The sequence below is a fragment of the Xiphophorus hellerii genome, chromosome 2 (assembly GCF_003331165.1).
Source record: "Xiphophorus hellerii strain 12219 chromosome 2, Xiphophorus_hellerii-4.1, whole genome shotgun sequence".
NCBI lineage: Eukaryota > Metazoa > Chordata > Actinopteri > Cyprinodontiformes > Poeciliidae > Xiphophorus > Xiphophorus hellerii.
In genome coordinates this window covers 10,343,037-10,355,417 of record NC_045673.1, presented here as the reverse complement: position 1 = coordinate 10,355,417, position 12,381 = coordinate 10,343,037, and the positions used below count along the sequence as shown (strand labels likewise).

At 38.4% G+C, this 12,381-nt stretch overlaps 1 protein-coding gene across 2 annotated transcripts in view; it reads right to left on the bottom strand.

Annotated features, from left to right (window-relative positions):
* LOC116732788 (RNA polymerase II elongation factor ELL) overlaps positions 1–12,381 on the bottom strand; it is a 30,871-nt gene that overhangs the window by 12,236 nt on the left and 6,254 nt on the right. For both annotated transcript variants that reach the window (XM_032583271.1, XM_032583266.1), the window contains 2 exons: positions 2,154–2,281; positions 1,472–1,626 (listed from right to left, as the gene is read on the bottom strand). In XM_032583271.1, coding sequence (XP_032439162.1) covers positions 1,472–1,626; positions 2,154–2,281 — 283 coding nt within the window. The remainder of the gene's footprint in view (positions 1–1,471; positions 1,627–2,153; positions 2,282–12,381) is intronic.

Sequence of the window (12,381 nt, the reverse complement as noted above, 5' to 3'; positions counted from 1 at the left end):
CTGCTTAGAGTTGAAGATTTCTAAAAGACAGTATGGTTAACACTTACCTTAGACCAAGTAATGGACCTATTCAGCTCTGACTAAAACAACCTGCAGTGCAACATTTCAAACAAGCAGCAACCAGAGACGTCCCTTCAGAGTTTTAAACTAGAACTGCTCGAGGGACATATTTGTGTCATAATTGTTTGTGCTGCTTTGAAACTTTATCATACTGCAGAAGTGTTTCTGAGAACTAGCCAAACAATAAGCTTAGCATCTGTTAGCCATGTGGTAATATTACTGGGGAGAGCTTTTAATGTTTTTTTTTTTTTTTTTTTAAACTTGTTTTAGCACCAGGTGCTTACAATGTCTTCAACTTAGTTGCCAGGTCTTCTTTTCCAAGCATTAAAATCACACACTATTATCTAAATGGTTTACTTTTTTTCTTTTTTTTTTTTTTTACTGCAGCATATAATTGTGACTTAGTGTACAGGCATTTTCTTCTGAGAAGTATAGCATTACTGCACCATAAAAAGACAGAATGTGACCACAAAACAACTGTGCACTCTTCCCTGCCATGTGGCTCATACTGAGAGCCATAACCCATTTACATGAATCTCCCGATGTGCAGGAGAAGACATGTTTGAGTAAAATGGGAAACCATATTTCCTGCATGATTCTCAGTAGGAATTTTTGAAATTTGCCCCACCATTTATCAAGTAAATTCAGCTACTAGAAATATATGTACACGTGACATAATGCAACAGCTAGACACAGATTTTTTCAACACTTTTAAATGTTAAACAAAAACAATTAACTTTCAATGAGTGCAATTACATATTTTAAGCCTTTATTATTGTGAGGCCTCCATCATTTCAGCAAATTTTGTTTTTATCAACAAATTTGAGTTGGAAATTGGTAAAATGCCAGAATAAATTGGACTGGCTAGATTTCAGACACATATCTAGCCAGATTTTTCATGCAAATTATTCATTTGCATAAATAATTGTAAACAACCCTTTTAGAGCAAGTATGAGATATCTGTCACTTAAAATGAATATTGTTGGCAAGCGAAATTGCTGACAAGGAATGATTTAGAAGCAGTAATATGTTTCAAGTTATCTGTATTAACCAAAATATGTTTTAAAATGATAGTTCTATATATCTGATGCCAGGTCTTTTAAATAGCATGACAAATAATCATCCAATACAAACATGGTAACATTATAAATCTTCATAAAATTACATTAACATAAACTTACTATGATAGTCTTGAGATTTTTAGTCATCTTTAGACCATAGAAGTCAGTCATTAGAGAGATTTTGAATTTGTACTAAATGAAGATCTTAAGACAGTTATCTTCTGCTGGTGAGATATTACCTGCTTAATACAGTTTAATATAGCCTCACTTCAAAATATAACAATTCTGAACTACCCCTTTGGTGCTAGAACATGTAAGAGAACTTTGAAACTCTTAACTCCAAAACTTACTTGGTCCTGGCTTGATCTCAATCGCAGTGCGGCTCCAGATGTCCTTCTCCACCTGTGACATGCGCTCGCGTGTGGTCTGGTAAGAGTCGTCTGTGGCACAAACAGTGATCTTGTCTTGAATGCTCCCCTGACTTTCCAAGTGATCCCTGCCCTCCCTGTACATAGGAAAAAAAAAGAAAGTTGAGTCCTGCATTACATTTGTCTAAAGCAGCAAAAGAAATTCTGTGCTCGTATATTTGGTAGTATTTTAGTTTTACAATTAAATCCAATGACAGAATTCTTGGACTGCTTGAGTGCACACTAGCTTCTTGTGAAACACAAGTTCTATAAACCACATGAAGCAAATTGACCTCTTCTGACCTCTAAAGCAAGGGGTTCTAATTTCTGGAAGCTAAAGACTCTGGTGCTGATGTAATTTCTGAAGAAGTCCATTGACTCTGTGAAGCCACAAATGCTGCTTCTCTGTTGTCAATGGTCACACCTTTGAGGTCCGACGTGGCTTGACAGCCCTTAGGTTATTATTAAAGCTGAATGTGGCTTAACGGCAGGCGTTTTGTCCATTGTTGTGAGGTTGAAGAGAGAGGCCAGTGTTTGGTCAAGCCCCGCGGTTGCAGCCTGACACCACATTTACTTTAAATTCCATTTGTGGTCGACAGCGGAAAAAGTTCTGTGTGCTGCTCACCCTGAGATAAACTGGTGAATGCAGTCAAAGCTGGACTGAGGCTTGTCTTTGCTGTCACTGGAAAGGTAAAATGAGAAGACTCTGAATCCATCTGGAGATTCAGTGGTCGGTGCTGGGATCTTTATGTACTGCCAAAGATAAAAAACAAAAGAAATATGAGTGTGAAACTGTTAGGAACATTTTTAAAAGCTAGAATATATTTTCAGTCCCCAGAAAAACTATTTAAATTCCATGAACTTTGTAATGCTTCATTGCAAATGACAGTGTGATTTTTTTATTTTTGTTTGTGATTTTATGTGACAGATGTACACAAAGCAATGTTTCATTGAGGAGTCAAAAAAAATCTAAATATAGTTTTAACATTTCTGTTTTGCCCATCCTTTCACCTAATATAGCTCAAGTTTAGCATGGAAGAAGAGAGGATGTTTGAATAGAAATGTTCAACATCTGGACTTTGACTAGGCCATTCGAATACATGTATGTGCTTTAATTTAAACCATTCCACTTTTATCTTGATTAGTTTTACATCTATTTGTAAAATCAGTTAAAAAGCATTTATTATTTTCCTTTAACTTTATACATTTTCATTGTAGTAGCCTATCACATAAAACGCAAATATTATTCATAAACCTTTGTGTCGGAAAAGTGATGTAATGGTATATGCATATTTTTTCAATGTACTACATATTAGACGAAAGACTAATCATTACACTAGCTGTGCAAACCGTAACACTGAGGTAATATTTAACCTTTAGCAGTTTTCTGTGTTCGCTGACAGGATTGCATTTATCTGCTGCCATTGCTATTTTGAGCAGTGCGTTATGTAATAGGATTATTTTACTTCTCCTAGACACAGCCTGAACAAATTCAGTGTAATTTTCCAAATGCTGTAAAGACCAAAACAACAAAAGATCTTTTTTTTTTTTTTTTTTTAACTACTCAGGACAGTCCCTGATTTGTTATGCTGCTCCATCCAATAAATGTGACCTAAATAATCCGCCAGGCTGGCCAGTCATTAGGGCTGTAAGGCGCCTCCCAGGTCAAAGAAGACGACCTGTAGCCAGTCATAAGAAGATCCTGTATGATAGACACAACATAACATAAAACAAAAGTGACAACTCTTTGATCAGGTTCTAGCGTCTTGTGTAAGAGTCTGTCCACTGCTTCTTCTCAGCAAACAAGCCAATGGCGTAAAGTCTATCTCCGTTAGAAATCTGTTACATAAAATGACCCAAAAACCCATTTCCACTAAAAGGATAGTTGAACATAGAAAGTCATTAACCTACAGGTAACGTCCTTTAAAACCTTGTCGGGTAGTTACTTCCCTCTACATTGCCTGAAGCCGTATCTCAGTTTGTCAGTTTGAAAATGGGCAGTTTGCAACTTCTGTCAATAAAATGTCCTAGATTCAGGTATGGCTTTTTTTTTTAAGTCTTCCGTTCTATTTATGAAAAAACTTCAACCAAACCCTGAATTTGTTTCATTGAAACTGCTTCTTTAGCCACATCCCATAAGTGATTGATTACCAGTCTTGTGGCTGACAGCACACTGCTCCCAGCAGATGTGACATGCAGGACTTTAGCTGTCACAAATGCCCAGTCATGCAGCAAACCCATAAGCATTTTTTTCTTTGCAACATGAAGCCAATGAACAGCATGTCTCCTCGACACCCCTCCTCCTTCTCGTCTAAAACCCAAAGCATGCCATTCACCCTACCCCCATCCGCCTCTAGCTTCCCCTCATGTGCACAAGTCCACCCGAGTCAATACAACACGCAAAGCGGCCCGCCAGGCCGAGGACACTTGAGACACAGCTGACCATTAATTTTGACCCATTTATGTCTGGCTGTTAACAGGATGCGGTTAAACACAATGCACTAACTAGGAACGATCGGCCAAAACAAGCAAAAAATATGAGCAGGGACAACAGGGAATTCAAGCCTCCTGGATTTTTCACGTAAAGAGCCACAAATAAAGAGTTTCCTAATAACACAGGTTCAACAGTGCATCGCTTCTTTTTTTATTTGATAAATGCAAGATTTAATCTGAACAAAAGGTCTCTGATAAGATGAAATGTTTAGCATTGTAATAAAGCCACCATGTCCCCTCTTTCAGTTGATGGCAGCAGTACGAGTTCCCTTGCAGCCATGCATTAGATCTGCCTGTCACCCCGATCCTTGCCACCGTACACACTTCACATTCTAATTCTAATCAATGTCACTTGGGTCAGACTGTTCAGAGGTCACCCCCACTTTATTCACAGCTTCCTTCCCAAGCTTCATAACCATATGTCATTTAACCCATTAGTTCCCAGCAGTTCCAGACGCCCACAAGTAGAGCCGTTCCGGCTAATCACGGGATCACAAGCACATCCCGAAAGTGCTATGAATCCACAGTGAGGCAAGTCAGAGAAGCCTCTGTTCCTATGAACCATAAGTCATGGAGTAATTGCTTGATCTATTGGATTGTAGCCAGATAGCTTAGTACAATGTCTTAAAATAATAATAATAATAAAAACTTGGCCATGTTTGGAACAAACATAGCAAAGTGTATTTCTACTCCCCTATATACTACTACAGGTCTATCTCTTTTGAATTTAATTTAATTGCTAGAGTTGTTTTAAGACACCAAAGATTCCTAATGAAACTTAGTTCAACTTTCCCTTGAGGACTTCTATCTTAGTCAACAAACTGGAGTCATCTGTCTATTGCAAGTAAGGGACTGATTGCTGATGGCACCACAGAATACCACGTCTAAAAGAAAATCTAAACAGTTTGTTTAGATTTTCTCCTGTCATTTCTTTCATTGCCATTGGAAACCAAAAGTTTTCCAAATACTTACTGATTAGATAAAAGGTTTGGTTGCAATCACTTATCACTATTCCTCCTGATTTACTTTGCATCTTGTGATGAGTAATATGATTTCATTAATAACTGATGGTGTTGAGATAAGTTCAGTTTTGTGGTATTGGTTTTATATGCACATTTTATTTTAGTGAAAGTCCCTTCACATATTCACAAATGTGATGTACTGTGTTCTCTCTTGTCTCTGTTTATATTACAATAAAAATAACAATAAATCTAACAGATAATACATAATAATCAATGTTTCATTACTTCAGCAACATCAAGGAATAACTACTGCTTCTCTTTTTCAAATAAAAGGGATAATATCCAATTATTTTTTGTTTATGTTTATATTTTATGCCACTGAGGAGCAAAACCTTATTTCTATTCAAAGTTCATATAGTCATCATACGGCATTAGTCTATATTTTAAGAATCCTATACTGACCATGCCTAATCTTTGTTGCACAAAATAATGGTTTCTTCAAAGAAAGACGGCAACAAAAAGAAGTCTCACTATTCAAAGTAAATTTTGACCCTTTTAGTGAAACTTGAATGGTCCTTTGATAGATTCCACTAGATATTACCGTAATTAAAGAAGCTGTGGGGAAGTGTGAAGGGTAATCAATAGAATTGATTCTTACAAGACAACAAAATGGTCTATAAGAGGAGATACATTTATGTCTTAAAGTTAACAGAAAACAATTTTTCTAGAAGTTATATTGGTATCATAATTTAAGTTGCTTTCTTTGATTGTCATTATATCTAATGACATATCTATGATTATAATGCTCTGCAGTATAGTATACTTTTGACAAGTAAAGTGAACTCTGCAAGAACTGCTGTGGTATCACCAACCTCAAAAATTACAACTGATGATCTCAGTGGAATATACTCATCATCAAAGCCAAGGTATCTCCCCACCCATCCATTAACGCTGACTATTGATTATGTTTGATGAAAACATGCTTGTTTGCCTGTGAGTCAAGAAGAAGGTGAAGATTTGCATAAAGACACAGTCATGGGCATTTCCATGTGGAACTTTGGCCAGATTCCCCCAAGGCTGTCAGTGTGTTTGTGTGTTGTGTTTTAGTTTTTCAGCAGGGCAAGCCTCATAGTGTCCAGGTCACATGCAGGGGTGAGGTCAAACATCTAGCTTATGGCAAAGGCCTAAATGTCAGCACAGAGGCCGGTGTCAGTCAGACTCTGTGGAAAAGCCACATCCAGTCATCAATGAATAAATAAGAGCATAAAAAACTGGTCAAAAACAAAGCACACACAACATTTTTATCAAGTTAACAAAGCTTCACATGCAGCTAATAAGTTGCTGCTAAAAGCTGAAAGAGAAATGGAACTCTAACACTCCCAGGTCAAGAACTAGGGAAACGTGTGCTTACATGCCATGGAAAGGAGCTCTGGTTACACAGTTCTACATAACTGCATGCGATTCTTTTAGTACATTGTCAACACATTGGGTTTTATTCAAGCTGTTGGGTGCTGTACTGCATTCACATTAAAAGCAAGACAATCTGGTACCCTAAAACTGCAATGATTACCAATATATTCTTTTGCTTTAGATTTTATAAATAAAGACATCAGATTTCCTCATTTGAAAGTTGTCAGTGCAAAGAGCTCTTGCAAAATATCACATTTATTGGTTTAGTTGCTGGTGTTAAAGTGTAGCAATGTTTGTAAAAGTTATGTTTTGAAAACCTTTAGATCTTCTTCTGCTCTTTTAAAAATCTGTTTTTTGAAATGTAACTACACTGCAGTGACGTTCCAGCTGTGTCTGTTCACAAACTTTCTCACCCAGAGGAAGTCTCTCAGTCTTTTCCATTTGCTGTCAACATGACTGGGTGACAGCACAATAAGAAAATATTTCAAACTTCTTTTGGCCCTCAGTCAGAACACTGAAGTGGACATATGATTTGCTGCTTCATTTATCTTTGAGGCAGCTGTAAGTGGTAGTCAACTTGCAATCCAAAACTTTGGTTCGGTTCCAGTTTGCTCTTGCCAAACATTGACAAGCTCCTGGGCAAGACACTTAACTCCGAGTTGCCCACCAATCTGCGCATTGGTGTATGAATTCACCCAGTGTTTGTAAGTGTGATTGGATGAATGTGGCTTTAGAATAAAATGCTTTGAGTCATCTGTTCTTCTAGACAAGTGCCACATAAATTCAGTCCAATGACCATCACTTCAAAAATCTAAATATTTAGACTGGTAAGACTTGGACTGGATACTTTTACACTGACGAAATAGTCTTTTAAACATAGTTTGTGATCTGTGAAACCTCTACTCCATTTGTAGCAAAACTAAATATTATTTCAAGCCTGCTTGTTTTGTGTTAGGGCCACATTAGATGGAGTTTTACTGAAAACCTCCAGTTTTTGGAGAACAGCTTGCAGCTTTGTTCAACTATTTTCCATTTCCATTACTTTCCTTGTTGTTTTAGAAAGTACTTTTAATCTCCTGTCTAATAAAGCAGATATTGTGTATCGCAGTGACGTGCGGTGAGGTGTGAAGCTGGTGAGGCACTAACTTAATCATAATCAGATATACAAGTGCAGACCACCTGCATGTTATTGTTTACATCAGAAAATGTTGTGCTTGCGGACAACGCTGGAGGGCAAAAAAACAATTCTTTTACATGCCATCCATAGCCGCGCTGCCGTGGTAGAATAATTTCATTAACTCAATGAAACTTTGAAATTTAGGTACTATTAATTTTGTGCTATACTCCACAGCAAAGGGAAAAACAATTGAAGTACAACTCAAAACCAAGCAGACTCGTTGCCATAGCAACAGACAACAACGCCCCTAAAAAAACACTCAAATATTTCCCACACAAAGAGCAGAACATTCAGTCTGTTGCAGTAGTATGGCTTTATGCTTGATGTTTATTTTGCGATTATCAATAAGTGATTGCTGTGGCAGGAGAAGAAAACTATAAATATATTGCTGCACTTGACTTTACTGTTTGGCTAGGTCGTTGTTACTGTCTCTTACTCTACAGTTGTGGAGTCACAATGTCTGGGATCATGAGCGCCCCCTGCCATGAGGCAAGATAACTGCCTGCCTCACTTCGAATCTGTTCTCTGCCGTTTATGATCGCTCCTCAGCACACAAAACACGTTACACACACAGTTGGTGACAAAAAACATGGTACATTATATACATAAGCTAAATTATGGAAAATCAGTTTATACATTAAATGTTTTTTAGCCATTTTACTGGCGACGTACAGACAGGAGGAACATGCTCCTATAGAATGGCAGCCAGTTCAGCTAGCAAGAGGTTGTGCAATCTCTGGTGAGGCTCAGCTCGCTGCTGCCTCACCAGCTGTGCTCCCAAGCATTTGAATGGGAAAACGCAAAAATTCTGCAATTTTGAATGAAAAATAATCAAAATTGGTTAAGCTAAATAAAAAATAAATACTTTACAGTACAAACCACAGGGTGAAAATAGCAATATAAATTATTTTATTATTATATTTTTCCATTATGACAGGTGAGGCTCTGCCTCACTTGCCTCCCCTGACCGCAGGTCTCTGGTGTATCGTAAGTGTTACATCCCTAACTACCTTAGAAAGAAATCAAATTAATTATTTTACCTATGCTTTACAAGTTTCCAATTACGATCCCTGAGACAATAAGTCTGATCATCTTTACTCTGAAGGAAGCTTAAGTCCATTTTATTCTAATCAGAGAATTCTACTAACTTGTGTCAGTTCAATAAAATTCATCAGGTCATTATTAGTCACAGTGAGACTCATGCACAGTAAATCCCCTCATTATAAGGGGAAGAATTATGGGTAGCTGTTGGACAGTTACAGTTAGCGCTACCAGATGACGACCCGCTTTCAGTGCACCCCCCACTTCTCCCAAACAGAGCATAGCTTAATACAATAACTGCCTCTGTGGCTCCAGTCCAAGCACATCTGCTAATCCAGGCCCTGTGTGTTTGGAGATGTCAAATACTTTCAAGCTGTTATAAAGTGTGAACTGGACTGGAACAGAAAACTGGCAGGGGGGCTCAGCAATTGAACAAGGACAAGGGCCAGTATTTTGTTGTTGTTGTAAAAGTTCTGTGACTTTAGGAGCAGGTCAGACTGTTTGTCTTGAGGAAAATATAACATACATAACAGTAAGACTTGGCCTGCCCTTTGCTTTGTTAAAATAAAGCCTAAGTATCTGCAGGGAAAGGTCAAAAATTAGAGTTTATCACTGTCTCTCTTTGCTTTGCAGATGAAGGCAAGAATGAAACTTCTGGTATTTGGCAGAGCTGAGATGAGATGCGAACTGCCGCCTCGATATGTGATTTTCTCTGAAGTCTTTTCCTCCTGCCCCTGCCTGTACTGACAGTAGTTACTATTGTCTTTTCATCTGAGCCTACTCAGCCAAAGCTGTTCTGTGAGCTGCCAGTCTTTTGTTCTAGCTTTCCCCCCACAAAGCTGAGTGCAATGGCCTGTCGGGCAGCCTGGATTATTCATGAACGGCAGGGACGTGTGGCTGTGTCTTGCTTGGTGGTAAAAGGAGGGATTGGGGTGGATTGGGGACTTGGGCATGTGCATGGAAAAGATGGGGGGTGGTCTCAGTCACTAAGTGGAGCCAGTGCATGAGGGATGGCTCTAAATAGTTCCTCCTCTAGGAATGTGCAGCTCAGTGAAGAGGAGTGACTTGATTTTGGCATTACTATTATTACTAAAATGATGGATGCTACCATCCATCATTCAATGGGCAAGTTTGCTTTTTACCACCAGGGGAACATATTTTGCTACCTTTAGTGGCACTTTCAGTCATGATAGAGTAATTTACTTGTTACTAATTTAAAAATAAATTTAAAAATAAATTAGTAACAAGTTTTAAGGTTTAAAACTTGCCAGCAACACAGCTAAAAACAAACACATTTCAAACCCCTTACAGCCTGTTTTTAGTGAGCACCGAATGATGCTGTAGTGATGTTTGAGGGTCTCCTCACTGAGGGGGGTTGGTAGATACAGGAAAAAGAGGCAGAGGGGGGTGGCTGGGACTGATGCGAATTAGTGCAACAATATGGGGATGGGCAACTGTCGAGTAACCCCCAAGGTACTGCATGTTATGCCAAGCAGAATCAGTCTTTTTTCTAAAAAGCTGGGCCTAATCTGTCAACCTCAACAAATGCTTCCAGTCTCTCTGCACTTGACAGTGCCATCCCTCCTCAAAGGTGCCTTGCACATCAAGGAAGGCAAGGATGTGATAGCACTTAAGTGCCAGCAGTTTTATCAGAAATAATATATCTATTGATATAATTATTAATATGTTTTTAGTTATTATTTAGTAGTTTCATAAAATCATCATTGAATGATTAAGACTGAACACCAAAGGTGGTGTAAAAGATTTTGCTTAGTGTAAAAACTACACAAAGCCTACTGGATGGAAATGTGATTATGTAACTCTAATCAATACCTACTGAGCTTATAGCTATTTCGGTTGTTTTTTTTCAGATTCAACTATCCTAAACATAAAACCAAGATTAGTCTTCAGCTGAATAAATTGTAATTAAATTGTGAGATGCAAGTCTTTTTGAAATATGCATCTTTACTAACAGAAATATTCCGAGTTATTTAGTACAAATGGATGAATGTGTGAATTGATTCAGAAATTAATTAGACCTAATTTCACAGAGATTGGTTTCCCTTGCTGGGGCTTTGCTGTTATAGAGTGCTACCACCTGTTTCACTGTTTAACCCACTTTTCCTTTCCATGTTTCTTTTCTGATGATTTAGTTATCCATTTGACCACAATATTCATGTCAGATCTGCATGTTATTGCTTTGCACTGTATTGTCCCAAGCCATAAAGATGAGTCAAGAAAGACTATTGTTTTAAACAATCACCACTCTTTCAAAGAAACAAAGGAAGCGAGTTTAGAGCGAGTTCAGATCCTTCATGACAGACCAGCTAAAGAGACTTAAAAGTATGACGTGTCAGGCAAAGGTAACAAGTAGCATTTTCTCCAAACAAACCACAAAAGTTTTGGACACGTGAATGAAATCAAGATGCTTAACTGCATACACAACCCTACGCTTAGCTAAACTAAATGCAGCATGTCAACATACAAGGACATTTTACTAAATGTCAAGTGCGGTCATGGAGTGTTGACAATTTAGGCCTTGTTCTGGTGCCACAGGACCTTGACTTTAAATGTGGGGCCATATGTCAGACAGTTGAAACTGGACAGAAATTGGCCTGAAGAACAACGGAAATCCTACAAGAGTGTGTGGGTGGGGGGGGAGGGGGGGGGCTTTAAGTGTGGCCATTGCTGAGTCCACTGTATAGTTCTTAAAAGTGGTAAAAACGTCTTTGCGACTGATAATGTCACAAAGCAGAAAATTAGATATATTTTTTAAGTTGTTCAATTAGCTGGTGAATAAAAGATGTAGCATCATTATCCATCTGTTCCTGCACTGTGGCTAAGTAAAAAAAAAAAGGTTAGGACAACTTGTCCTATGTAATGTACTACAAAACATTCATTGCATTAATTTAGTTTTAAGATCTGCTAAAAAATATATTTTTTATTCGTCTATGTAGAGTAAGAAAACATTAGCACCACCCCTATTCTCTCGAAAAGTCCTCTTTAGCAGCAGGACTCCAATAAAACTTGATCCTAAAATATACTGTGTGATCAAAAAACCAAAATAAAAGAAAAACTCCAGAGAGCCTTAGGCAAAGAAAAAATGCAGACAATTTGCCTTGCTTAACACATCTGGCTCAATAGAAAGGCGTGTGCCCTTTCAGAAACACGTGGGACAGCTCTCCCTCTCACTGCTGTGCTACTGGGAGAGAACGACCATCAAACCGCATTCCAGTTATTGTTATTCTAATTAGTGTCCAGAAAAAAAAAAAGTGATGTGTGCATGCACACGTACACACTCACACAGAGCAAAAGCTTATTTTTGGTCGAGCACGAGGCGAAGTGGGGGTAGAGAGTCAGAGCAGCCAAGTGTGAGATAGAAGCCCTGATGTCTCCCAAGGATTCAGCCAAGACACGGGGTGAAACGGCACAATAATCAACAGGGCCTGCGGAAAGGAGCCCAGGGGAAGCTCTGCCTTCACACACAGTCGTCATGAGAATATCTTTAAGAGGACCTCCACATTCCCCTCATCCTCACACAGGCTGCCTTTATGTGACAGCTGTGCACATAAAAAGAGACAGGGCTATAAACCAGAACAACTACCCTGGCTACTGTAATTCAACATTTATCAGGCGAGAGTGAAATTAAACTGTCGTAACACCTGACAGAGCAAAACATACACATCTCTACTTTAATGTTCATGTTTACTAGCAACAAAATATACCCACAAACTGTTTTCCTGATGCTACAGTATAAAATCTCAAATTGC